This window comes from Oreochromis niloticus, linkage group LG14 (genome assembly GCF_001858045.2).
Source record: "Oreochromis niloticus isolate F11D_XX linkage group LG14, O_niloticus_UMD_NMBU, whole genome shotgun sequence".
NCBI lineage: Eukaryota > Metazoa > Chordata > Actinopteri > Cichliformes > Cichlidae > Oreochromis > Oreochromis niloticus.
This window is the reverse complement of record NC_031979.2, coordinates 5,043,686-5,070,928: the sequence shown is the minus strand read 5'-3', so window position 1 is coordinate 5,070,928 and position 27,243 is coordinate 5,043,686. Positions and strand designations below refer to the sequence as shown.

General features: G+C 39.5%; 1 protein-coding gene and 2 long non-coding RNA genes across 4 annotated transcripts; 1 reads left to right on the top strand and 2 right to left on the bottom strand.

The window, feature by feature from the left end:
• Nucleotides 1-12,786: 12,786 nt before the first annotated feature.
• On the top strand, nucleotides 12,787-23,544 carry mrps23 (mitochondrial ribosomal protein S23). 2 transcript variants are annotated; one of them, XM_005465395.3, is made up of 6 exons: nucleotides 12,787-12,974; nucleotides 19,031-19,210; nucleotides 19,855-19,932; nucleotides 21,795-21,918; nucleotides 23,114-23,252; nucleotides 23,366-23,544. In XM_005465395.3, exons 1-5 carry the CDS (start codon nucleotides 12,931-12,933, stop codon nucleotides 23,225-23,227), a joined length of 540 nt encoding a protein of 179 aa, XP_005465452.1. In that variant the 5' UTR covers nucleotides 12,787-12,930; the 3' UTR covers nucleotides 23,228-23,252; nucleotides 23,366-23,544. The 2 variants fall into 2 exon arrangements, with proteins under 2 accessions (XP_005465452.1, XP_003459767.1); XM_003459719.5 differs by having other exon boundaries at nucleotides 23,114-23,535.
• Nucleotides 14,793-15,546, bottom strand: LOC112842178 (uncharacterized). The gene is made up of 3 exons (XR_003213885.1): nucleotides 15,496-15,546; nucleotides 14,993-15,127; nucleotides 14,793-14,855 (listed from the first exon to the last, which is right to left on the bottom strand). It is a non-coding gene; the product is annotated as an uncharacterized LOC112842178 (long non-coding RNA).
• Nucleotides 23,545-23,590: 46 nt separating the features above from the next.
• On the bottom strand, nucleotides 23,591-26,997 carry LOC112842179 (uncharacterized). The gene is made up of 2 exons (XR_003213886.1): nucleotides 26,878-26,997; nucleotides 23,591-25,244 (listed from the first exon to the last, which is right to left on the bottom strand). It is a non-coding gene; the product is annotated as an uncharacterized LOC112842179 (long non-coding RNA).
• Nucleotides 26,998-27,243: the final 246 nt, after the last annotated feature.

The following is a 27,243-nucleotide window of genomic DNA, read 5'->3' as shown; positions in this document are numbered from 1 at the left end:
TTTTTTTTTTCTTTTCGCTCTGCGCCCCCCCTAGGGGGCGGGCCCCACACTTTAGGAACCTCTGCACTAACCTACATGATTCCTGCTTTATTTACTCTTAAAGGAAAACAGAACGATTATGTTAATAATTATCATATAACTGAATAAAGAATGTGGTATAGACCGAATAGAATGGACGGATGAATGAATAATTATCACCTATCCATCTCTTCCTTATCAGGTTTGCAGGTTGCTGGAGCCTATCCTATAGTCCCAATCTGACGCAGGACTAACACATAGAAACATAACCATTTACAACTATGGCAATTTAGAATCACAATCACATGTCTTTGGACTGTGGGAGTAAGCTGGAGTACCTGGAGAGAACCCACACAAGCATAGGGAGAACATGCAAACTCCACACAGATGGTGGCATTGAACTCAGGCAACATTGCTAACCACTGCACCATCTCACTTCCTTAGGTTAGCTTGAAGTAGCTAAGCTGTCCAAAAATCAACACATTTGCTCCCACATTTATCTTAACATCAAGGAATATTTTGCTCTTGTACTATTAGTGTGTGAATGTGTGAATGACTGTATGTAGTGTAAAGCGCTTTGGGGTCCTTAGGGACTAAGTAAAAGCGCTATACAAATACAGGCCATTTACCATTTATTTACTTTGAATTTTCTTTCTATATTTGTCCACCAGGTGGCAGTACTTTTTAAATTTTAAAGCACGCAGAAAGATTTCACACTTTTTACTGTTTTCAGCAAGGGTGCCTTGCTACTAAAATGGTAAGTGTGTTGCTACTGATATTGGACAATGGTGGGTGCATGTATGTGCGGACTATTTTAGTTCTCGCTAACTTATAGAGAAGTCTATAAGGTGGGGAGCAGCATTGCCACCATTCGAGTTAACAGAATCTCCATTGCTCACATAGAGGAACTGTGGGTAAACCAATACAATCATGACTTCAGTGAGAAAGGAAAAACCTGAAATGTTTATAGAAGATCTTCAATTTATGAAAATCATGAATAATTCAGTTGTCCTTATCACTGAACATTACTGTTAGTGTGGCCTGAAAACCTTTAATTTGTTCATCCTACTGATGAACTGATGGTGTGGTCATAACTTTCTGACTGTCCTGAGTGTTTCTGCCACCTCCTTTAAACAACTGAATACAACCATTGTTACACTTGTCCTGTTGTGCAATTAAAATATGTTATGTCCATATCCATGCTGTAGCCTGCACTACTATTTTCCTCCTCCGACAGCTGAAATCAACTAAATGTAATGCAAGCGTATGAACCGATAGGCTGAATCAATAGGCAAGCAGACTTGCGATTCCAAGAAATTTCAACTACTAGGATATGTTTCCTGTCGAGAACAGGTTCTCAACTCCCATCCCTATACATGGATGATTAACGCCTTTGACTTTTTTATCTTCATCAATAAAACAGCTGCAGTTTTCACTGACAGTACATAATGCGGTACTTTAGCATTTGTACTTTTCTTATCAGTTCATTTTGGAGTGACTACAAAGAGTGAACATACAGAATGATTTGTCTGTTTTCACTGGGTGTGAAGTCAGAATCTGAGGGCAGCTCCTGTAATCACAAACAACAAGCAATCATCACAAACGGTGAAATATAAAGTTTAATCCACAAATCTGAAAGCTGATCCTTTCCTGTCCTTACACACTTCAAAATCTGAAGTTCTGGTCTTACTTTCTGTTCTGCTGACAGGTGACGTGTAAACTGCTTATTAAAAAAGACAAAGCTTTATCTGATAACCTTTGAATCATTGGTGCTTAATCATTCATATTGTTACTCTCAAAGGATCTGCAGAGTAGTGCACATGTAACTCTATGAACAACACAGTAACATCAATTCTGATTTTTTTTTTTTTTTAATCTGAATATTGGAACAAACTTAGTTTTTATTGTTCATTTTTTAATTTGTTTTATACTTCACTGCACACACATATTGTGGAATAGTGTCTGAATGAATCAAAGATTATCAGACATTACAGGCATGGTAAATGGACTGATTCTTGTAGTGCTTTTCTACTCTCCCAGAGCACTCAAAGTGTTTTATACAACATATCACATTCACCCAAGCAGTTTCTTCTATGCTTTTTAAGTGCTATCTAACTAACATTCACACATCAGAGAGCAACTTGGGGATAATGTCTTGCCCAAGGATATTTGCCATGCCAGGGATCGAATCACCAACCCTGCAATCAGCAGGTGACCTGCTCTACCTCTTGAGCTACAGCCACCCTAAGACAAGGGAGAGACTCCTCAATTGGGGGGGGGTCTGCCTGCACTACAGATGGCACCAGAAGGTACAAACTCTAAGGGGGACTCTAGTAGAGAAAAAACAGGGCCATAAATCTCCTTATAGGGAGATATCCAAAAGGTGCAGGAGATGAAACTCGAGTCGGACATGGAGACTAAAGGCTTCCCTTCAACTTTTTGATCAGTCATGTTAACATTCTGTTTTTACCTCATGCAATAAAAGTGTTTACTGCCTGGGTGCACCAGCTTTTGTCTCTGAGCCAGAGAGACGGAGGTCTATCGCATCATGTAAAACAATATAAAAATTCTAACCATAACCAAACAAAACAAAATCAATTTGCCGCAACCAACTTAGGGCCCATTGATTTGAGGAGACGATCACCATTGGTGAACAGAACTGAAGCAATAGTATTTTGAGCTTCACTGGATATCATAAACCGAGCCAAATTGGTTGCTTGCGACAGAAAATGGGTCCTAATAAAAAATTTGTCGTCTCTCATTAAAAAAAAACCCAACATAAATAAACATAAATCTGTTATATGAATAAAACTCCTAAATCTAGTCTAAAATACTTATTTATTTAAATCTAATTTGTCTGCAAATGAGCTCTTGAGTTAGGGGCCTCCAAGCAACAATCCTCCAGAACACACAGCCAGCTGCTCAATGAATGGGTCAGACAAACAAAGTTTACCATTGTGTGCTAAAATCAAAAGAGGGACTGATCAAGACAGATACTTACAACTCTTTTAGATGAGAATACTCTTAAAAGGGTTTCTGAATTCACAGAGAAGGCTCATGTACCACAACATGAAAAGTCTAATATCAGGCAACAAAAGACGTTTGACCTACTTGTTGTGCGTTGGAAACACCAACAAAATACGGAGTGTGTCCTCAGTGGCCAGAAGATAGGATGTCACACCAGGGATGTGGACAAGTGGGGAGAAAAATTTGTCTAACTAACTCACCCAAGCAGAGAAAAACATCCTTGCAAAAGGGATGAACTTTACTGTGATGCTGAGACAAATCCTGGTGGTATTCTAAAGAGAGACTATCATGAGAATTTTGTCACTGCTCAGTGACAAAACCAGTGACATCTCTCTTGCTTGTGTTCCAGTCACTGAAGCAGTGGAGGTAGTTTAAGAGTTTACAGGATGACCCCAACCTCAGCAACAGGGCCACTGTCAGCACCATCCAAGTGTTTCACATACAGTGAGTGCAGAATTATTAGGCAAATGAGTATTTTGTCCACATCATCCTCTTCATGCATGTTGTCTTACTCCAAGCTGTATAGGCTCGAAAGCCTACTACCAATTAAGCATATTAGGTGATGTGCATCTCTGTAATGAGAAGGGGTGTGGTCTAATGACATCAACACCCTATATCAGGTGTGCATAATTATTAGGCAACTTCCTTTACTTTGGCAAAATGGGTCAAAAGAAGGACTTGACAGGCTCAGAAAAGTCAAAAATAGTGAGATATCTTGCAGAGGGATGCAGCAGTCTTAAAATTGCAAAGCTTCTGAAGCGTGATCATTGAACAATCAAGCGTTTCATTCAAAATAGTCAACAGGGTCGCAAGAAGCGTGTGGAAAAACCAAGGCGCAAAATAACTGCCCATGAACTGAGAAAAATCAAGCGTGCAGCTGCCAAGATGCCACTTGCCACCAGTTTGGCCATTTTTCAGAGCTGCAACATCACTGGAGTGCCCAAAAGCACAAGGTGTGCAATACTCAGAGACATGGCCAAGGTAAGAAAGGCTGAAAGACGACCACCACTGAACAAGACACACAAGCTGAAACGTCAAGACTGGGCCAAGAAATATCTCAAGACTGATTTTTCTAAGGTTTTATGGACTGATGAAATGAGAGTGAGTCTTGATGGGCCCGTGGCTGGATTGGTAAAGGGCAGAGAGCTCCAGTCCGACTCAGACGCCAGCAAGGTGGAGGTGGAGTACTGGTTTGGGCTGGTATCATCAAAGATGAGCTTGTGGGGCCTTTTCGGGTTGAGGATGGAGTCAAGCTCAACTCCCAGTCCTACTGCCAGTTTCTGGAAGACACCTTCTTCAAGCAGTGGTACAGGAAGAAGTCTGCATCCTTCAAGAAAAACATGATTTTCATGCAGGACAATGCTCCATCACACGTGTCTAAGTACTCCACACCGTGGCTGGCAAGAAAGGGTATAAAAGAAGAAAAACTAATGACATGGCCTCCTTGTTCACCTGATCTGAACCCCATTGAGAACCTGTGGTCCATCATCGAATGTGAGATTTACAAGGAGGGAAAACAGTACACCTCTCTGAACAGTGTCTGGGAGGCTGTGGTTGCTGCTGCACGCAATGTTGATGGTGAACAGATCAAAACACTGACAGAATCCATGGATGGCAGGCTTTTGAGTGTCCTTGCAAAGAAAGGTGGCTATATTGGTCGCTGATTTGTTTTTGTTTTGTTTTTGAATGTCAGAAATGTATATTTGTGAATGTGGAGATGTTATATTGGTTTCACTGGTAAAAATAAATAATTGAAATGGGTATATATTTGTTTTTTGTTAAGTTGCCTAATAATTATGCACAGTAATAGTCACCTGCACACACAGATATCCCCCTAAAATAGCTAAAACTAAAAACAAACTAAAAACTACTTCCAAAAACATTCAGCTTTGATATTAATGAGTTTTTTGGGTTCAGTGAGAACATGGTTGTTGTTCAATAATAAAATTATTCCTCAAAAATACAACTTGCCTAATAATTCTGCACTCTCTGTACATGGTGGCAAGGTGTTTTGTGGCAACTGACGAATTGAAACAAATGAGCAACAGCGAGTGCAACAGTGCAACAAACATTACATATCCTTTTATTAACTGCAAAAGTAGTGTTCATTAGCCGCTAACTAACTGGGTAAGGGTGTCATGGGCCTGTAGCTCTGTCCACTGTTTTAGGGAACATATTTAGTTTTAAAGTAAGATACAGGGCTTTTCCTGCCTTTCTGGAGGGCTTATATTTCACTAAAAACAATAACAACAAAAAAACAATCTAATATGAATATAAACATAATTATGGATTATTATAATTATGATATTTAAAAACAACACTGTTTTAAAGAAAATACATTAAGATGCCAATTTCAAAAAGCTGATTTTACAGCAGCAAAATTATTGTATCTCTACAGTTTAAATGTTTAATAAGCTTACCCACCTGCCTTGCACAGAGTGGATAGTTAAACTAATTGAATCATTATAAATACATTATTATATATTTATTACTTTAAAAAATCTCATTACTTTATTATCATAGCACTATAAATAAATAATAAGGGAAGGATGTGGATCAGCAGTATGATGCAAACCTGTGGCCATATAGTCTTCTGGAGAAGGTATAAAATGCCACTGTGTGTGCATGTGTGTGTTTTATTTGTATAGATTTTTTTTTTTAAATTATTACTCATTGACCAGACATGCCCTTTAAGGACAGGAGGAGGAAACAGCGACAAAAGGAGGTATGTGAGGCTGCTAAAGGCAGTGGATCCCTCACCAGCTGGATTAAAAAGAGCACAGGTAACATTAACACATGTACCAGTTGTTGAATTGCAGAGGTATTCAAAAATAAAATCAATAATGAACCCAACTTCAATGTTTTGGTTCTATAACATGTTTCTATCATTACTTTATTAAGGATTAGGTGGAAGAGTTGTCAAGTGTGGATAATTAGATAATAGTGGAGAGTGATAGATCAGATGATGAGATGGAAGGAGGAAGAGAGTGAGTCACAGGCAGAGGCAAGTTTATTTTCCAGTTTTTTTTCATCTGTTGCCTTATGGTTCGAAGTGCAGTCACCAATCATTGCATTTTATTATTATCTCACAACACTTGTTTAATCAGCTACCATCTCTCCTATGGACTTTTTAATGTCTACAGTCTCAGATCAACACAGCCCCGCCCTCCAGCACTATCAGCATGAGCACCACCAACAACATTTTGTCACACAACTACCACCCTCATGTAATACTGTAATATTAACTATTGATAGTTTTTCCAAAGCCGTCCATTTCATAGTTCTCCTTAAACTCCCATTCGCCCTTGAGACTGCTCAACTTCAGTGTTTTTTGCTTGCATGCATTCGCTGAGGATATTGTCTCCGACCGGGGGCCTCAGTTCACAACTCGTGTCTGGAAGGAGTTGTGTTCCAAACTTCTTGTTTTCAACTGCAGACTAATGGACAAGGTGGCTAACCAGGACCATGAGGCCACTCTGTACTGCATCTACTAAGTTATCTCTTTGGAGTTTCTAGCTTTTCTGGATGGAATATGCCCATAACTCCATAACCTACAAACTGAAAATTACTCTGTTCCCTCTGTCCAGCACCACATTTGTTGTTGCCGCTGTCTATGAAGGTCCACCTGTGCCAGAACAGTATAAGGAACAGAATAAATGCATTGCTGACTGCCATCACAGCTCCATCCTATGAATCAGACCAGAGAGTGGTTGTCCAATAAATACCAGTCAATTGCCCCTTCCTCCAGTCATAAGAAATATAGATTCCCTTCCTTTATTTAAGTCACAGCTCAAAACATACTTGTTTGAACTGGCTTACTTGCTTTAATACAGATCTTGTTGTCAAATCTTGCTTATTTGTTTTTTGTATCTTAATTTATTTTAATCTACTGTTTTATTGATATCTTTTTCTCACTTTGTAAGGTAAGCTTGGGTTTTAGAAAGGCAGCCTCAAATAAAATGTATTCTTCTTCTTCTTGTTATCATTGTGCATAAAGTGATTCTGATTGGTGACTCTGTGAAGGAAAATTTACCTTTATTTTCTTTGTTAAGGAAACCTATGGAGTGGTTTTGGGGAACCCATGGTGCATCCATATTGCTGCTTGTAGTGCTGACCCTTATACAGGGAGTGCAGAATTATTAGGCAAGTTGTATTTTTGAGGAATAATTTTATTATTGAACAACAACCATGTTCTCAATGAACCCAAAAAACTCATTAATATCAAAGCTGAATGTTTTTGGAAGTAGTTTTTAGTTTGTTTTTAGTTTTAGCTATTTTAGGGGGATATCTGTGTGTGCAGGTGACTATTACTGTGCATAATTATTAGGCAACTTAACAAAAAACAAATATATACCCATTTCAATTATTTACTTTTACCAGTGAAACCAATATAACATCTCCACATTCACAAATATACATTTCTGACATTCAAAAACAAAACAAAAACAAATCAGCGACCAATATAGCCACCTTTCTTTGCAAGGACACTCAAAAGCCTGCCATCCATGGATTCTGTCAGTGTTTTGATCTGTTCACCATCAACATTGCGTGCAGCAGCAACCACAGCCTCCCAGACACTGTTCAGAGAGGTGTACTGTTTTCCCTCCTTGTAAATCTCACATTCGATGATGGACCACAGGTTCTCAATGGGGTTCAGATCAGGTGAACAAGGAGGCCATGTCATTAGTTTTTCTTCTTTTATACCCTTTCTTGCCAGCCACGGTGTGGAGTACTTGGACGCGTGTGATGGAGCATTGTCCTGCATGAAAATCATGTTTTTCTTGAAGGATGCAGACTTCTTCCTGTACCACTGCTTGAAGAAGGTGTCTTCCAGAAACTGGCAGTAGGACTGGGAGTTGAGCTTGACTCCATCCTCAACCCGAAAAGGCCCCACAAGCTCATCTTTGATGATACCAGCCCAAACCAGTACTCCACCTCCACCTTGCTGGCGTCTGAGTCGGACTGGAGCTCTCTGCCCTTTACCAATCCAGCCACGGGCCCATCAAGACTCACTCTCATTTCATCAGTCCATAAAACCTTAGAAAAATCAGTCTTGAGATATTTCTTGGCCCAGTCTTGACATTTCAGCTTGTGTGTCTTGTTCAGTGGTGGTCATCTTTCAGCCTTTCTTACCTTGGCCATGTCTCTGAGTATTGCACACCTTGTGCTTTTGGGCACTCCAGTGATGTTGCAGCTCTGAAAAATGGCCAAACTGGTGGCAAGTGGCATCTTGGCAGCTGCACGCTTGATTTTTCTCAGTTCATGGGCAGTTATTTTGCGCCTTGGTTTTTCCACACGCTTCTTGCGACCCTGTTGACTATTTTGAATGAAACGCTTGATTGTTCAATGATCACGCTTCAGAAGCTTTGCAATTTTAAGACTGCTGCATCCCTCTGCAAGATATCTCACTATTTTTGACTTTTCTGAGCCTGTCAAGTCCTTCTTTTGACCCATTTTGCCAAAGTAAAGGAAGTTGCCTAATAATTATGCACACCTGATATAGGGTGTTGATGTCATTAGACCACACCCCTTCTCATTACAGAGATGCACATCACCTAATATGCTTAATTGGTAGTAGGCTTTCGAGCCTATACAGCTTGGAGTAAGACAACATGCATGAAGAGGATGATGTGGACAAAATACTCATTTGCCTAATAATTCTGCACTCCCTGTACATAATAATGGAAAAGGATGGTTTCTTTCTTCTCTGCCAACTTCAGAGGTGGAAAATTATTGGAACAAGGTGGTGGGTTTCACATTGCTTGAATCTGTATCACCTGTAATTGATAGTTAGATTGAAGCAGGGGGAGAAAAGTGCCCACTTGGCTTGACGGGCATTGAGGTTTTAGCTGCCAACAGGTAAGAGAGAATTTTGTGTCTGTCCATACAACCAGTGGATACCCTGTCCCCTCCAACCAATGCCATTCTTCCATCGCCAGCTAAATAGAGAGCAATTCCTGTTTACCAAAATTATAGTTTCCTTCTGGAGCACACAGATGCATTTGACCTTCAGATTGCTGAGAAACAACAGTCCTGACCCCAGAATCCGAGGCATCCACCTTCATAATGAATGGTTGGAGAGATCAGGCTGGACCAGGATCCAGCCTTGGTGGGATTCAATACCAAGTAAAATTCAGGCTGGTATTGGCGATACTGATCCGATACAGATACTTTGCATAAAAACTTAATGTGTTTGGAAAATCAAAATCAAAAGTAGTGTATTTCAAACCGTATTCGGAAATACGACTGTATAATGACTACAAGACATCAGAATATTGTTCTTCTTGTTTAATTATGAAAAATTCACACAAGAACTAAAAAGATCTGAAGTCTACTCCTACATTTTAAAATATTCACTTTCCAATCAAAAACAAATGTGACTGATTGAAAATAGTAAAGCTGAGAAAAAAAATTATAGATAGCCTACATGTCATTGCCTATATAGCTTATGTATGAAATATTTTGAGTTTTTTTAAAAGCATACAATGACTGTTTTACTGTATATTTTATATTTACCTAGTCTATATAATCCACTGTAAATACTCTGCAATTTGAACAAATGGGATTCTGCAGTTTTAAGAACGCGGTGAATTCCTATCATTTGAACATAGACACAAAGCCTAGACACAAAGTCTCTCCTCCTCCTCCACTTCCCCTCATAATATTCTGTGTTACAATTTACTTTTGTTTGACAAGGTTTGTGGCCTTGCCACACGTGTCACAAACCGCGTCTTTGCTGTTTGTGGAGCTCAAATAGCCCCACACGCACCTCTGCTAAGTCAACTGAACGAACGAGCACACGTGAGCCATCATGCAGTCGTATTTCCCAACTCACTATGATAGGCAGAAGAAGTAGTTCCTACCAATAATTTAGATAATCCAAAAATCATAGCTGGACTGGCCATCGGGCAATACCGGGCATTTGCCCGGTGGGCCGATGGTGATTTTTCGTTTTTATGGGCCGATGAGGGGTTTTTTTTTTTTTTGTTTTTTTTTTCTCGTTTTTTTCCGTAACGGTATAAACACTGAAAGGTGGTGGATTGGCCAGATGCTGGGAGATGTGTAAAAATAACTCAACTGTTTGGTGGTGGCTATGGTGGAGCTTCCACAGATTCAGTAACATTAGCAAGTGGTGGAGGCCAGCAGATGCAACACGCTGGCAGGTGGATGACAGAAAGGCAGGAGGAGCAGAGACCCGAGGCGGTGAACTGAACTTCAGGTAAGAAGTTATGACCTGCAGTCTATCTGGGTCAGATATAAACCAAGTTTAGGTGGAGTTTATTTTTGTTATGCTGACTTTTTACAGTCAGTTACAATAACTCGTACTGCGTACTAGGTAGCATGACGTAGTTTATATACTGCTGGGCGGGTGCTGTGATATTATTGATGTTGAACTTGTTTTATCTTATTTATAAGGTTAGTTGTTAGAGTTTCCAACCGTCCAGTAAAAAAACGGAATCGTCTCGTATTCAGATAAAATATTTCGCGTTTCGTATTGAGGTGAAAAGGAACAGTTTGTCCTGGACTTCAGCTACAATGAAAAAAACACAAAGCTGGAGTTACTCTGTGTCTTTGCTGCACAGCTGCTTCTTCTTCTTTCATTCTCTCCCCCTCCCTCTCCTGTTTCTACTTCAATCATGAAACCGATCAATGATCAGCTGATCGCGCTAAACAACAGCAGCACGTTTAAGCTTGATCAGCTGTTGTTAAAATTTATTTAATATTAATTTCTAGTATCAGCTGATGTTTGCTGGAGCCACAGCTGTAAAAGCTGCTGGTCATGATGTCGGTTTGGTTATCTGGTGAGAGTGAAACATGAAGATGAAACCAGGAGATGTCCTTACTGGATCATCAGAGCTGAACAGGTGATGGAGAAACAGGTTTACCTTTTAGGTGACATGAATGAGTTGAAGGGAAGTTATGAACTGTTTCTGAGAGACAAATAACACCAGGATCCTTTTCTAAGTAGCTGACAGCTGGTAACTGTGCAGGGGCGGGTCTAGCAAAGTTTTGCCAGGGGCCCAGGCAGGGCATTAACAGGGAGAGGGGGGCACAGAGAAATACTTTTCTTTCTTATTCGCATTTAAAATGTCTCGCTTTTAACAAAAAATTATCTGAATCTTACAACAAACATTTTCATCTGATGTAAAATGTATAGAAATACATTATTGTACATAGTAATTTTTTTTTAGGGTCCCATCATAATTTCTTCAGAAGTAGCTAAGTACTGTTTATGATGCCAGCATTTTCCCACATTTTCTAGATACTGTACCAGTACTGTGTGTAAAATGCCATCAAAAAGTCAATTAAGTTTTCTTTCTCATCTGTCTTTCTATCTCCTTTCACTTTTTAAAGGTTACCATGTTAGAAAAAATATTTTGCCCTGTCATGCTGTTTATTGATGTGGCAAATGAATGGTTTATGAAAATATATCTAAATCTGTCATCAGTAATCAGTAATGATCATATCTCACCTCTAGCCTTCTCTGTCTTAATTTCAGGTTTTCACCATGTGTTGTAGATAGTTCAGGAGGTTAACTCGACCAAGCAGTCTACTTTCGGGTACTGTTTAGAATACCAGAATAGGGAGGATGGTGTAGGTTTAAGTTTATTAGACTGATACATATATACCAACAAGACAGCATACATCACTGTGACAACAGCATTTGTTTTTATTCAAAGGCTTTATGGTTTTTCCTATAATACCTGGTGGGCCGGTCTCTAGTCAAAATGCCCGGGCCGATTTTTTGTCCCAGTCCAGCCCTGCCAATAATATAGTTACTTTCCACTGTTTTCTTGTAAATTATAAACTACAAATGTACCCCAAATTACTATAATATTGATGATGTAATACGAAAGTCGATTCTGGAACATAAATCTCTGGTATCGGAAGAACCAATATTTCAGTATTAATGCGCACGATTTGACCATTCCAAGCACCCATACTATAATCGCATTAAAGCTTGCAAGACAGCCACTCAGACTGCAGACATGACATTCTGATAGAGATCCAGCAAACATTGTTCAGACTTGTTATGATGGGGCTTGTGGTCACATTCTTATGGGTACCGGCGCATCATGGAGTTAAAGGAAATGGAATGGCAGATAGGACAGCAAAAGTCGCAACAAGGAGACCACTGATAGATGTGGTTATTAGTGTGAGTAGGACGGAGCTCAAGAACAGAATATGACACAAAATGAAGGAAAGGTGGCAAAAGCAATGGGAGGAGGAGAGGAAAGGGCGATGGTTGTACAATATCCAAAGGAAAGTGGGGGAAATGAGAAGTACAGGACGAAACAGGAGAGAGGAGACGATTATATCTCGACTGAGATTTGGGCACAGTGGCTTAAATAGCACATTATTTTTAATAGGTAAACACTGTACAGGGGAGTTTGACTGCAGTAGGGAACAGGAAACAATAGAACATGTTTTATTGCATTGTCAGAAGTATGATATGGAGAGGAGACAGCTGATCAAAAAGCTGGACGATATGAAAGTGAAGTTGGACTTGTTTGATTTATTTTGCGTGAGCTCTATGAGTAAAAGTTATCAGGCTGTATTTTGGTTTTTAAGACAGACCCATTTGTTCAGAAGAATTTGAATATTTTCTTTTCTTTTCTTTTAATTTATTTATTTATTTGTTTAATTATTTATTTTTTGTCATTTTGGTCCACACTCCACACCAGTTGGTGGCGGTAATGCACCATTTTGCTGTTTGCCAACCGTCAATAAACCATATTCAGAAGAAGAAGAAGAATCGCATTAAAACGGGCATAACAGCATCCGAGCGGGTTGTTTCGACAGTGTTGCAAACAATGTTCCACTTCAATGCAGATTTTTGCTAGAAAAGGAGAATTATAGAGAACTCTCGACTAAAAGCTCCACATGGCAGGTAGTAGACTAGAGAGATTTGGAACGGTATTCACAAGGTAAGACCAATGTTTACGCCTTTCATTCAAGTAATGATGAAGCTAATGTGGCTTTTAGCTGTATCCACAATATCGATGATGGTGATACTAGTTCTGGCACTATAAAGAGTCGTTAGTTGGTACAGTATATGTGCTAGCCTTGGGCAGTAATAAGAGTGTTTTATTCAGGCAACACGTGGGTTTACAACTATTAAAATAATTGAATTTTAAAAAAGGGGGAGGGGGGGCAATCATCCAGCAGAAACATTAGTCACTGGAACTGTCATGATAAAGACAATTGCTGTCATATGTCCCCCACCAAAAAAAAAAAAAAAAAAAAGCTAGAACGCACTGAAGGTTAAAGGGTTTTTTTTAAAAACAGGCGACATGATGACGTCATCGGCATGCGACAGTAAAAGCTCTGCTCTCCATGGCTGTGTCCCAATTAAGAGACCGCACGCTTGAAGTACGCGCACTACGTGCAAATAGGGCTTTGGAGCGTGATGTCACTGGAGGTGGGTCACGCCCCTTTCCGCCATGACAGTAGGCTAGACACAGGATACAGCTTCAGCTATGGTTCGTACGTGTTGTGTTATCAGTTGCAACGTTTGATCACACGATCGTGAAGGCAAGAAGCTGGATAATGGGCTCTCTTTTCATCGTTTTTCAACCTGGAGGCAATGTGAAGGATCCCATGTATCCGATATTACTAAACAAAGACGTCAGGCTTGCATTGCAGCAGTGAGACGAGCGGATCGAGTTCTGTGCAATCCCCAGCTTTTTGTTGGTTTGGTCTCCGCATCTTCTTTCCGGTGAGTTCTAAATTAATTCATATCACTATTAAAATGCTTTTAGTGTTATTTTCAATGTGCTGAGGTCATAGATAATGAGATAAAACATGCTAATGTGTGATGCTGCAGAACCACGTCATGTCATCATGTCGACTGAGTAGCTTATGATTTAGCATTATTGCAGGCAAACCAGCATATGAAATGGATGTAACAAATCCAGACTGGGCACCAACACTGCTCATGGGCCTCTAAAAACATACTAAATTGCTCTCATTGTACACTAATCCGCACATAACTTCCAGATGAATCACACACCTGTCATGTGCACTAATTTTATCTTACAGGCTTTTATGCAGCTGCAGAGTCTGAAGGTGTGCCCCGTGCAGAAGTAATCGATGAAGATCTGACAGAAGAACAACAACAAAATTACAATGTCATAGCTGTGGACAGCAGTTGTGTTGGACAAGTGGAGGTTGAGGTACCACCTGTAAATGTGGACAGTGGTGATCGGACAGACAGCATCACAGAAGCTAAAGGGCAGACGAAGCATTGTGTGTGCAATGAACAGGGCAGAGCAGAAATAAACACAACACTGCTTGATAAGATTGTTAAGGTTTGCTGTGTTTTGGTGAATATGTGCCCCAGTGTGGTTGTCAAACCAGCGCCAAATGAAACTTGCTCTTGTTGAGTATTCATAAAGCTGTTGTGTTGCATGTGTGGTTCATTGTAAATAATTGTACTTTGTGTGAAGTAGTTTCAATAAAACAGAAAAGAATAGTATACATGTTTTTTTGTTTTTTTTATTCTTGATCTTATCACATGTACTTAGCAAGTACATAAAAATGAAATGCAAACTATTTACATGGCAACACACAGCTGGCATCAATCTTGAACCACAAAATGAAACATTACAGGCTATTTAGAGCAGCACATTGTTTGGAGAAGTATTTCCCAACAAGTTCAGGAAGACACACTTTAAGAAGTCTTGTGCTTGCTTTAAACGTGGTTCCCAGAAATCCACATCAGGGAAGATGCGTATGACAGAAGGTCTCTCTGTGTCCACACAACGAGGTCACAGTGCAGTTTCATTCAGTCGTTGTGAGTGCAGTACCTGAAACACAAAAAAACCACTTTTAATAAAAGGTCTGTAATGAACCAAGGCTAATATAGATGGTTTGGCTGTACGTGCAAATCAAAAACTGTAACAAGGAAGTTGTTTAGAAAGTTATCATGTTCAAACCGACTTACCTTTGTCTTAACGACAACGTACAGTTGTCGCAGCGTGGAGGCATAAAGATGGACAAATCTTGCACCCAGCCGTTCGTGAATTGGATGTGGGCCTCCAGGGATTTATAATTCTTAAACTGGTTTGCTGTGTATGCGCTGACTCCACAGACAAGGTATGCAAAGATCGGGATAGGACAAAGGCGGTAAGATAAAATTAGTGCACATGACAGGTGTGTGATTCATCTGGAAGTTATGTGCGGATTAGTGTACAATGAGAGCAATTTAGTATGTTTTTAGAGGCCCATGAGCAGTGTTGGTGCCCAGTCTGGATTTGTTACATCCATTTCATATGCTGGTTTGCCTGCAATAATGCTAAATCATAAGCTACTCAGTCGACATGATGACATGACGTGGTTCTGCAGCATCACACATTAGCATGTTTTATCTCATTATCTATGACCTCAGCACATTGAAAATAACACTAAAAGCATTTTAATAGTGATATGAATTAATTTAGAACTCACCGGAAAGAAGATGCGGAGACCAAACCAACAAAAAGCTGGGGATTGCACAGAACTCGATCCGCACGTCTCACCGCTGCAATGCAAGCCTGACGTCTCTGTTTAGTAATATCGGATACATGGGATCCCTCACGTTGCCTCCAGGTTGAAAAACGATGAAAAGAGAGCCCATTATCCAGCTTCTTGCCTTCACGATCGTGTGATCAAACGTTGCAACTGATAACACAACACGTACGAACCATAGCTGAAGCTGTATCCTGTGTCTAGCCTACTGTCATGGCGGAAAGGGGGCGTGGCCCACCTCCAGTGACGTCAACTCCAAAGCCCTATACGAGAAGTGCGGAAGTGAGAGGCTTGTGAAATGGGACGGTCTAGCCTTCGTCGCGCTGTTCAGGTTGCCTAGCAACCATGATACTAACCGCGAGAAACGTTACATACGGCTTTGAGAAAAAATGTTTTGTTGGTCATTCATTTTTGTCATGACATCACTTTGATTAGTTGAGTATCTGAGGCTGAGACCACGGGACTGTAAAACATGACATATATATATTACAGCAGTGAGCTTGAACTCTGGGTCAAATATTCAAGTTGTAGTTATATTTCCTATCACCTTAAATCTTCACTCAAAGACAAATACCTTTGGCTACGTTCACACTGCAGGTCTTAATGCTCAATTCCGATTTTTTGATCAAATCCGATTTTTTTTGTCTGCTTGTTCACACTACAAATAAAATGCGACAGCAAACGCGCTCTAGTGTGAACGCTCAAAGCGACCCGCATGCGCAAAAGAAGACTTCACATACAACGCGCTCTGTTTAGACCCAGAGCAAACAATATTGTTTGACTGATGGCCCTTAATATAAAGACTTCGGACTTTACGTTTCCCAGTTTTTGCTTTAAGTTATTTTGTTATTTACATAATAATGTAAATAACCTAATAATTATCCTTATTGCTGTTTTAGAGAGGAGCGGTGCTTCAAAGGATAGTTGCAGATTTCTATCAGAATCTGCAGATTATACAGTACAAATAAAATGTTCACGTTGTCTTCCCAACAGTTTCACTCACATCTACACTGGATGGCCAGGAAGCGTTCGCGATGTCTTCTCGGGCGCTTCTCCGGCGCTGATAATTGGCGTCTGTCTTGTGTCAGTGACATAAAAGACGGATTTAATGCGACATGACTGTTCAAACAGCAGTCGCTTTCTAAAACATCGGATATGTATTGGATTCAGTACCACATACGAAAGTGACCCAGATCAGATTTGAAAATATCGGATTTGTGCCGGTCACACTGTCATACCATGATCGGATATGGGTCGCATAGGGTCAAAAAAATCGGATTTGATGCGCTTTTGCCTGCAGTGTGAACATAGCCTTTGACAGTGTATATACAGATGTATTATACATAAGAGACAAATATTGTCCGTTTAATTTGTTGGCATTATTACATTTGGCTCAATGCTTACATATGTGTAAAAACAAAATGTACGAGCTTCGAAAACTGTTTCTGATAGAATGAAGAGTAGACTGATATATTAAATATTCCTTTATTGGGTGAGAAAATCATACCATGTCATAACTGCTTTAAGTCATACAGAATAGATATCAGAGCCTTAAACAGGCTGACTTCTGCTAAATGGGTCAAACTGGGCAGAAAGTATACAAACACATAACATCCTTTTAGAATATGATGTAACACTAAAGATCAACTTACCTCAAAATATATAAAGCATATAAACAATTACCAGCAATATGATGCAACAAACACACCAGTACTACTAATCCAAAATACTCAAAGCTTCATAGAACTGAAACAAACATTTATTTTTAGGTCCATTCTGCTGCTGATACATACTTTGGTTTCTGAACATTAAACTTGTTGCTGCCTTTCATAGTGTTTAACTTGAAGGCCCTGAGTACTTTCTCCCACACTGAAAACACTGGAATGATAAAATTATTTGAACATTACCTAATAAGACTGATTCAGGACAGACAATTAGTTATTTTAAACTTTTCTAGCAGTCCTTCACAAACAGGGAACAGTCTGTCTATTCTCTCATTCTGTCAGCTGCTGCTGGCTCTTTCTCCTCCTCTTCCTCACACACTGCTGAGTTTGTCCTGGTGGATCATCAGGGGTGCAAAGCCTCACAGATGATGTGCAGCAGTGGGTCCCTCAGTCTGTCCTCACTCTGGACACTTGCAGTTGTCACACTTGGAAATCAAATGTGTGATAAGCTGCAGGAGTCAAACACAAGTGTAACTTATAAATACATGTTCATACTTTTATTACACAATCAGAGAGAAAGAAACAGAGAGAGAGTGCAGGACAGACAGACAGGTGACAGTCTCAGGTGTACACACTGCTACAAAACAGCACAAAAGAAGGAGGATTTAGTGTTTGTGTTATTACGAGTGCTAAACAAGAAGAGTTCCCAGATGGTCCAGTGGACACATGTGTGACTCCTGTGATTAAAGCATCTTTCTTTCAGCTTAACGAGTGAACCGTCAGCTCGTTCAAACACACGTTGAAGTCCGTTTGGCTCGACACCACCGAACAGAGGAGGCAATATAACATAGCTAACATTAAAAGTGCGGTGAATCCTGCTTGTGCCGTGATATTCAGGACTGCAAACCGAGCAGCATTCACTGACTTTCAGCTTGTTGTGTTTGTGGATATATGACTGACTGAATTATCCATAAAATCATCACATTCTCTGTAAGATTAAGGTCAACTATATATATATTTTGAAGTAGAGGCTTTAAAACCGAGTTAACGCTGAAAGTACAAACATCACTAATGTCACATAACTTTGCCGACATGTGGCCAACAGTAATGTTTTAATGTTCTTCATTATTGAACATTCGCACATAAATAAGTGACATCATATTCAGTACTTACTTTTGACAGTTCACTCTTCGGCCGCTCCCTTCTGTCGTCTGCCGTATTTTGTGGCAAAATTATCCACACCCACCGCCGCGCTATGAATTGTGGGATATATGGGACCACGAAGCATGCACTGGACCACGCTTGATATTTGGGGAAATCGACGGCGCATTTGGAGTATGCATTTGAAGTACACTTCGAATTGGGACAGCCGTCGTCACGTGGCGGTGACGTAATCGCACTCAAAATGCGTACTTCAAGCGTGCGGTCTCTTAATTGGGACACAGCCCATCTGATGCTTCTGCCGAAACAGCGCTTGCTGGATGCTGATAAATATTGCAAATACGTGTACCTAGTTAGCGTTAAAGTTCTTACAAACATATTTATTAAATTCTTGAAATAATGTGACCATAAACTTGTTAAACATTTATACAGAGTTTGAGTATTTTAAGCAGCAATCATGGGATGTGAGAGATGACTTGGTTAAAAAATATCTGACTTTATTTTATTTTATTTTTTACTTAAAATTTTTTATAGCATAAACAACTTGCGCAAAAAGAGTTTCAGTATTAGAAGTTGTAATGCCATTCTTTGTAAAGCATTCTCCTGCACAGTTAATGATAAGGAATTGTGTGTTTTCACATTATCAACAGGGTTAGAGATCTGATACGCTCTGGAGTCATAAAGCCAAAGGAAAAACCTCTCTGGTATGATGTGTACAAGACTTTTCCACCAAAGAGGGCCCCACTTCATGTGAAACCAGTTACCAGCCCTTCTGCTAAGAAACAGGGAATTGTGCCTGAAATCTTCTACAGTGAGGATAAAATTAGAACGTAAGTCAACTACTCATGGCAACAAAAATAACTGTTTTCCTATATCTGAAGGCTCCTTTATAAATATTCAGATGCTAACCCAGATTTTTTTTTTATGCAAATACATGAATATAGGCAAAATACATCTAATTTGCATATTCTTCCTTTTTTTTTCTACCAAAACCATAATTCTGATCAGCACAGAGTGGACACACATTTTGGGGATTTAGTCTTGGTTCGGAACAATTGCACATTTTAAACAGTGATTTAAGCTATTGTGATGCTGCAATTTAAGAAGGAAACTGGTCTTTCTATCAACAACACAGTTTATATCTGCTTTACCCACCATAGTGCTGGTTAAAGGTTCACTATTGCTAAGCTGTCAATATCATCAAAAACTTGAGGTTATTGGGGTTTTTTTGTTTGTTTGTTTGTTTGTTTGTTTTTTTAAAGAAGCACTTGTTCCGACACATTAGTGATTGTCAATAACATGTTAATAAATTTAAATGTTAACATACACAAATTTATACATTTAGATAAAAATGAAGTATGAAATTCAACACACACAGACATAACTAAGTGTTGATACTAAGTGAAATATTTTTGTAGGCTTCACTAACTTCTAACTTGTTTTGTTTTTTTTGTTTGATTTTTGTTTTTGCTAGGGGATTCTATGAGCAGTATGGGAGAGGTTTGCGGGCTCTTGATCTCTCCAAATCAAACTTTGTTTCTACTTGTCAGAGGTATGTTTGACTGTGTTCAGAATAACACACATGGTACTCCAGGCTTTCTGAAAACCTTTTAAAATTTGTCACTGGATATAGATGCTTTTAAACTCAATTTCAATCTAGTACTTGTATTTTTGTTTAGCCATTTATTAATAGTCTATGACTCATTTAAGTAGAGCTTGATGACAAATGGTTCATGGCCAGTAGAAATTCGACATCCATGTTTTGACAGAGAACACAACAAACCAGTGACAATGAAAATAGCACCATGCCGAAGCAATCATGTAGTTGGAATAAAGTTTGATCACATCATGTGAGGTTGATACACAGATCTTAGAAGGGGGGAGCCACCAGCAGAGCATGTGTTAAAGCTTAGGCTACTGCAGTTGTACACATCAGTACATTAGGAATGTGAGCACAATAAAAGACAAAATGATAACAGAGATTTTTAAGGAATACTTGAGTGACGTTACTGAATATGAGTCCATAACAGACAAGGCTCAAAAGACAAGGACATTGTTGAAAAGAAGGGTCAGAGGAATTCAGTAGTGTGCAGAAGCAGTTTTAGCATACATTGCAAACTATGTCAAAACCAAATGCAAGTAACGCAATGGCCCTTTCTCAGTTGTCAAGTACGCGAGTCCGTACTCACCGAGAACGCACGGGAGTATGGACTTGCCGAGAACATGAGCATGGACTCGCGATTTGTACAATTGGAACACCAGTGTACTTGATGATGTCACAGATCCGGAGTTTTTACTGCCGTCCCCTCTTAATTTAACTGATTAATATGTTATGAAGCTTTAATCTCAGCCAAACCGATTTACTCAGGAACAAATAAAACACTGAAAAAAAACAAACATTAACATTTAGAAGTGATCTAAGTGACTTGTATATCATGTTTAACCTCAGTAGCGAAATCTCTATTAATAAAAATAGTGTACATGTATGCCTTAATAAAAACAAGCAGGTGAGATGTTAGAACACTTTTATTTTTATTTTAGTGGACACTCAAAAATTACAATAGACAGCTGTTTGGGGTTTGGAAGAGAACTGAACAAATATTTAAAATATAATCTGATCACTTTGAAGCAGCCTTCAGAATCTCAATGTATTAACATGCTGTTTTTGTTCCCGGTGAAAATGTTTCCTCCTGAATTGAAATATATCTCAGCCAAACTGATTTACTCAGGAACAAATAAAACACTGAAATAAGCCAAACATTAACATTTCGAAGTTATCTAAGAGGCTTATATATCATGTTTAACCTGAGTAGCGAAAGACTGCAGGGGGGTTGAAAACAATGTGCCGGGAGTCCGCTGTTCTCACCGGCTCTAGTGATCCTCGACCTCCCGGTCTGCTATGGAGCTGGTGGGTAACAGACGTCTCCGAAAACGTCAGAGCACGTTTGGAAATGTATGATATCTTGATAAATCGAGCAGATACTTGAAGCTTACACAGCTACATTCTCGCTTGAAAATAACTTAAAAGTTTATTTTGTGAACCAGAAAGAGTAATATTTAAAAGTTTTTAGCCACGCTCCTTTGCCATTGCCGCGTTTAGGTTATGGACGAAATGCATTCTGGGATATTTAGCTGTACCAAGTACACACAAGTCACGACCGATGCATGCTCGATAAAACAGGCGGAGCGAGAACACATTCGGGAACTTTTTGCGCTCTCGGCTTGATACTTGGTCTGACAGATGACGTATCATGAGTACACGAGAACGCAAGTACGCATATTGAGACAGGCCCCATGAATCATTTTTACTACACATACACCCACCACTCGTAAGTTAAATCTATGAAAAATGCCCACAATAACAGTTTGACAGGCAGTTTTCACATTTTTCCTCTTATCACTTTAATCCCGCAGGTTTGTTGACAAGTACAGAGAGTTAAAAAGCCATGGCATGCTGGATAACTCCTCTTTGTTTGAAGAGACTGCGAAGGCTTTACTTAAAGAAGGTATCATCCTGAGAAGGCGAGGAGCTCCTCCTGTAAGACTCTTGTTATAAATATTACTTTGGGTTCCTACAAAAATGTTGTTGGCCTGTTTTGACATGGTCACATTTTTGCAAGCTGCAAACTATCTCATGCCAGTCAGCTAAATTATGTTGTCGTGTGAAAACGAAAGGTTTTACTAAAGAAAAAGATGCCAAGTACATCCAAAGATTTCTCTAATCCGTCAAAAGTTTGGGCACACCTTCTCATTTAATAGTTTTTCTTTATTTTTACCACTTTTACATTTTAGAAACATACTAAAGACATCAAATATGTGAAGCAAGATATAGATATAGCAAAGGAAGATATAGATATAGCAAAAGAAAACAAAGATAAATAACTCTAAATATATGGTATATTTTAGATTCCTGAAAGTAGCCACTCTTGGCTTTGTTGGCATTGCTGCAAACCCTTTGCATTTTCTCAGTTAGCATGATGTAGTCACCTGAAATGGTTTTCACTTCACAGATGTGCCTTGTCAGTGTTCATTTTTGGAATTTCTTGCCTTCTTAATGGGGTTGGGACCATCTTTTGTGTTGTGCAGAGGTCAGGGTCGTACACAGCTCAGAGCCCTATTTGACAACTGTTAGCTGATTGGTTCTTTCCATAATATGAATTCTAAGTAAAGAGAAATGACAGTCCATCATAACTTTAAGAACTGAAGGTCTGTCAGTCCGGAAAATTGCTAAAACTTTGAACGTGTCCCCAAGTCCTCAAACCAGCGTTCGTGTCTGTTTAGGCGGAGGTTGTTTGGTTTCCCTAATGTGTAAATCATGGCAATTCTTCTGGCACTGGCAATGGGAGACCCGATCCATTGCCAGTTCTACCCCTTGGTCCTTGGGGTAGACCAAACTTTGTGTTTCAGTGTTTAAAAGCCACTGAGATAATATGATTTATTTTTAATACATTTGCGAAAACTTTAGGCAAACTTCGCTCTTTCATTTGGGGGTATGGTGGTGGTATTGGCTGTATGGATTTTTGAGGTAAAAAAAAAATTAATCCATTTTGGAATAAGGCTATAATAAAATGTTAAACTAGTGACGCACTATAAATACTTCATGTCGTGTGTGTGTGTGTGTGTGTGTGTGTGTGTGTGTTAAAGAATAAATCTGATTACCAATTCACCACAAGTACAAACACAGTGTTGTTTTGATTATTGCATATTATCATTGTGTTGCTTTTATTCTGCAGGTTTTGGCCGAATCCAGGGATCCTGTGCTTGACCTGAAACTGATAGACATGTTGGCAGAGCAGCAGTCAGCTGGGACTGACACAACGAAGACAACAGAAGATAAAAATTCATAGATCACAGTAGCTCAAGAATCATTTGGTGAACTGCATATTTTCTCTCTTACCAGCTATTATGATCATAAAATGTTATTTCTGTTTTTGCGCTGTCTCTGACACCCAACAATTAAGTCTGTGTTTTTAATTTCTTGACAGCCCATTGCACACTGCACCAGCGGCAGCTTGTTGCCATTAAAGATTCAATGGAGCTATAAATCATATGTCAGTGCAGGTGAAAAGTTGTACAAAAAAACAGTAGAAAAGAGTTTGTTATATAAGTATTTAGAGGTCTTATGTCTGGCAATAAAACACATTGTTATAACGTGTATAATTGTCGTGAAATTATTGTAATAGTTTAGAAAATGAATGAAATGTCCCAAGTTTTTTTTAGTTTCTTGTGGTTTGCACCTCATCATCTGTCTTGCCTTCTTTCTGACCTGGAAATGAATTTCTGTGTAACATGTTGAATGGTGCCTCAATACCTACAAGCATCATGTGGACAGAGGAGGAAGCGAGGATGCACAGGGCGTATCCTTTGCAGAATAACTTTAAATATATAAAATAGTCTTACAGCTTGAATTCAGGAGAACTATGCAAACAGCTACTTTGTCATATCTATAAGTTGTTTTGGTTGTTAAGATGATCAACTGCCTTTAAACTTTGTCCTTCATTTTGTGTGTGAGAGAAATGATCAAAAACATAATCTCTTGTCACGTACTACAGTGAGAATTTAATTAAAAGTTGCCCTTAAAATAAAGCATATCATCAGTTCAGTTATGCCAAAGAACATGAAATGCAGAGAAACAATGCAATAGTTTTAATGCAGCTGTGCCAATAATCTTTTGACATAATTAAAAGGATGGCATTAATTCCTGTTACCTCTGCCTGTTTCTTATATCTTCTTTGCACCTTCCAAACCTCGAGGAGAGGGGAGGGACAAGTTACAAGGAAAGAAATCGAGGCTGTAAAAGACTGTGAAAGAGGAAAACAGTTTGTAAACTTCACGCACTCACTTGGCTGGACCTGTCTTTGTTTGGGGACACAGAATGTTTGTCCACTGTTTGTAAACTAGTGCTGGTTTTAGCCTGATATAAACTCAATAGCCACTTTATTAGATATACCTGTTCAGCTTCTCGATGGAAAACAGGGCTCTGTTGTCCTATTCTAGAAAACCAAAAAAGCATTGGCTTGGGTACATGGATAACACCTGGGTGAAAATCAAATGTCAAAATGTACCACAAGTCACTGATCACATCAAGATGGACAAACATCAGGTTGAGCAGGGGGAATATGAAAAATGACAAGCTAGCTTTTCCAGAAGTAATGGGGAATATTTAAAAGTGCAAAATAGTGCCATCTCTCGGTTCTGAAACGTTTATGTATTGTGTTCATAGTGGTGTCCTACAATCTTTAAAAACCCACTCCCTGTTGGTGTATAAGCAACAGATGCTTCTTAACCTCCTAAGACCTGAACTCTTTCATGGCATGCATTTTTAATTTCTCTTTGCTATTTGGGCTGATTGGAACCTGATGAATGTAAAAACAAAGAATTACCAGATTATTTTTTACGTGATTTTTGTTTCTGAGAAATATGAGATCTACATATAAGGACTTTCATTTCAAATTTTGATAGAACAGTGACTGTATAATGTCCTCGTAAGTGGATATCAGGCCCTTGTAGAGCACAATTTAGTATTTTGGTCTAGACAACCCAAAATGTGATGTCCACATATGTGGACGCCAGGTCCTAGGAGGTTAATATCCGTAACTCACTGCTGATACTCCCCTGCGTTGCCAGCGATTTGGAGGACTCCCACCGCCTCTGGTGTTGGTACCGGAGGAACTGCATCGATGTGATCCACCTTGGAATCCTTCGAAACAGAAGGGCTGTAGAAGTGGTTGAAATACGTGCCACGTGTTGTACGGGTTAGATCTTGGATGGGGTGGGTCCTTGCCATCGGCGATCCTGCCTGTTTAGAGCTTTTTTCTGCTCTCAGACAGCGCTGCCAGGGGAGGAAGACAGGACAAAGATACACTGTGGAAGAGAGCCAGAGATGAATGATAACTAATAATCAAGTACAGAGAGGTGTATAAACAAATGCATATTGAGTGAAAAGGGGGACTGAAGAAGAAACGGTGTATCATGGGAATCCCACAGCAGCCTAGACCTAGCGTAACTAAGGGTGGATTTAGGGACACCTGATCCAACCCTAACTATATGCTTCAGCAAAAAGGAAAGTTTAAAGCCTAATCTTAAAAGTAGAGAGGGTGTCCTAAATCCAAACTTGAAGCTGGTTCCAGCTGAGTGTCATCTGCACAAGAACAAAAACCTTTAGTGATCCCTTATGTGCCAGGGGCATTAGAACAGAGACATAATTTTCTCAAAACACTGCATCTCTGCGGATTTCAGACCAAACAACCTTTGGCTAAGGAGCACAATATAGAAGAGACTCTGCAGTTTAGTTATACCTACAGACCAGTGGCAACTCTTTCAATGATGACAATCTAAACAGGCAGGAGGCAGGCACTTTTTTTCCAGAGTGGAGGCCATTTATGTGAAAAGGGAAAGATCATCTCTGAAGCGAGTGGCTTAAGAGTACATCATTCACCATCTTACAATCCTGTCATTGCAGTCATACCCCAATTCTCTAATGTTTTTTTAGGCTTTTTGAAGGTTTTCCAAAGTTTTTCTTAGGACACTGGCTGCTTTTTTGCTTATTTTTAGTCCAGTCCTTGTGCTTCACAATTTTCAGGGAAAAGGGTGGGTTTTTGTTGTTTGTTTTTCTGTCTTTTCTTCCTAAGTGCTATCATCTGTCTCACATATTCATATTCTGATGAATGCATCAGAGAGCCCAAGGAGCAGACAGGGATCAAACCTAGAATCTTCTGATTAGTAAATGACCTGCTGGCCTATGAATTACTCAAGCATAAAAAGCTACCTAATACAAGGAAAGAACCATTGTTGTTCATTACTGGGGTGCTAGGAGGTAGAGCAAGTCATCTACTAGTTCAGTCCTTGGCTGGTCCCAGTCTGAATGTCAACTATCCTTGGGCAAGATACTAACCCCAAGTTGCTCATCGAAGTATCCATCAGATTAAGACGGTGTGTGAATATTAGATAGGAAGCACTAAGAGCTAGCATAGAAATGAAGAAGCATAGAGAAAAAGGGCTTGGGTGAATGGAGCATGTTGTATAAAATTGCTTTGGGTGCTCAGGTAGAATAGAAAAATGTTATATAAGAACAAGTCTATTTACCAAAATTCTAGAAATGCAGGAAAATCCTGTTAACTCATGCTTTATTACAGGTACAGCTGCTCTCTTACCATTACTACCAGGCGAATTTTCATCTGTTAAATTGCACAAACACTTTCTTACCACTACTGCACCTTGTTTCCCAGTCTCAAGGTCAGCCACCTCCATTTCCACTTTCTACAAAGTACACACAGGCACCTCTCAAAAATGGACATTTTCGGCTCCATGGAAGCTTAAAGGATTGCTGCGATCTTGTGGAATTTTGTCCACCCAATACCAAATTTTTGAATGTTCTAAGGTGCTGGTGAGTAATTAACAGTGGTTTACATGAATAGCTTAAACTGTCTTACTCTTTACTCTGTTACTACCCTTCAAAATTCAGTGGGAATAGCTAGTTTGCTGTATGGTAACCAACCTCAAATTCTGCAAGGATTTCCTGAATGAATTCTCATGAATAACATTAATCTAGACCAGGGGCAGGCAACTCCTCGAGTGCCAGTGTCCTGCAGGTTTTAGATCTCACCCCTGGGTCAACACACCAGAATCAAATGATTAGTTCATTACCAGGTCTCTGGAGAACTTAAAGACATGTTGAGGAGGTAATTTAGCCATTTAAATCAGCTGTGTTGGATCAAGGACACATCTAAAACCTGCAGGACACCGGCCCTCGAGGCCTGGAGTTGGCCACCCCTGATTTAGACACTTAAAGTACATTTAAGAATGTACTTTAAGTGGCAGTCAAATGAACAAACTGTTAATCAATTACCTGAGATGAAATCTG

Excerpts from the sequence above, each read along its gene's own strand:
- mrps23 (XM_005465395.3), top strand. The coding sequence starts at position 12,931 with ATGGCAGGTAGTAGACTAGAGAGATTTGGAACGGTATTCACAAG. Across the intron at positions 19,211-19,854 it reads AGTGAGGATAAAATTAGAAC|GGGATTCTATGAGCAGTATG; the intron begins GTAAGTCAACTA and ends TGTTTTTGCTAG. Across the intron at positions 21,919-23,113 it reads GAAGGCGAGGAGCTCCTCCT|GTTTTGGCCGAATCCAGGGA; the intron begins GTAAGACTCTTG and ends TTTATTCTGCAG.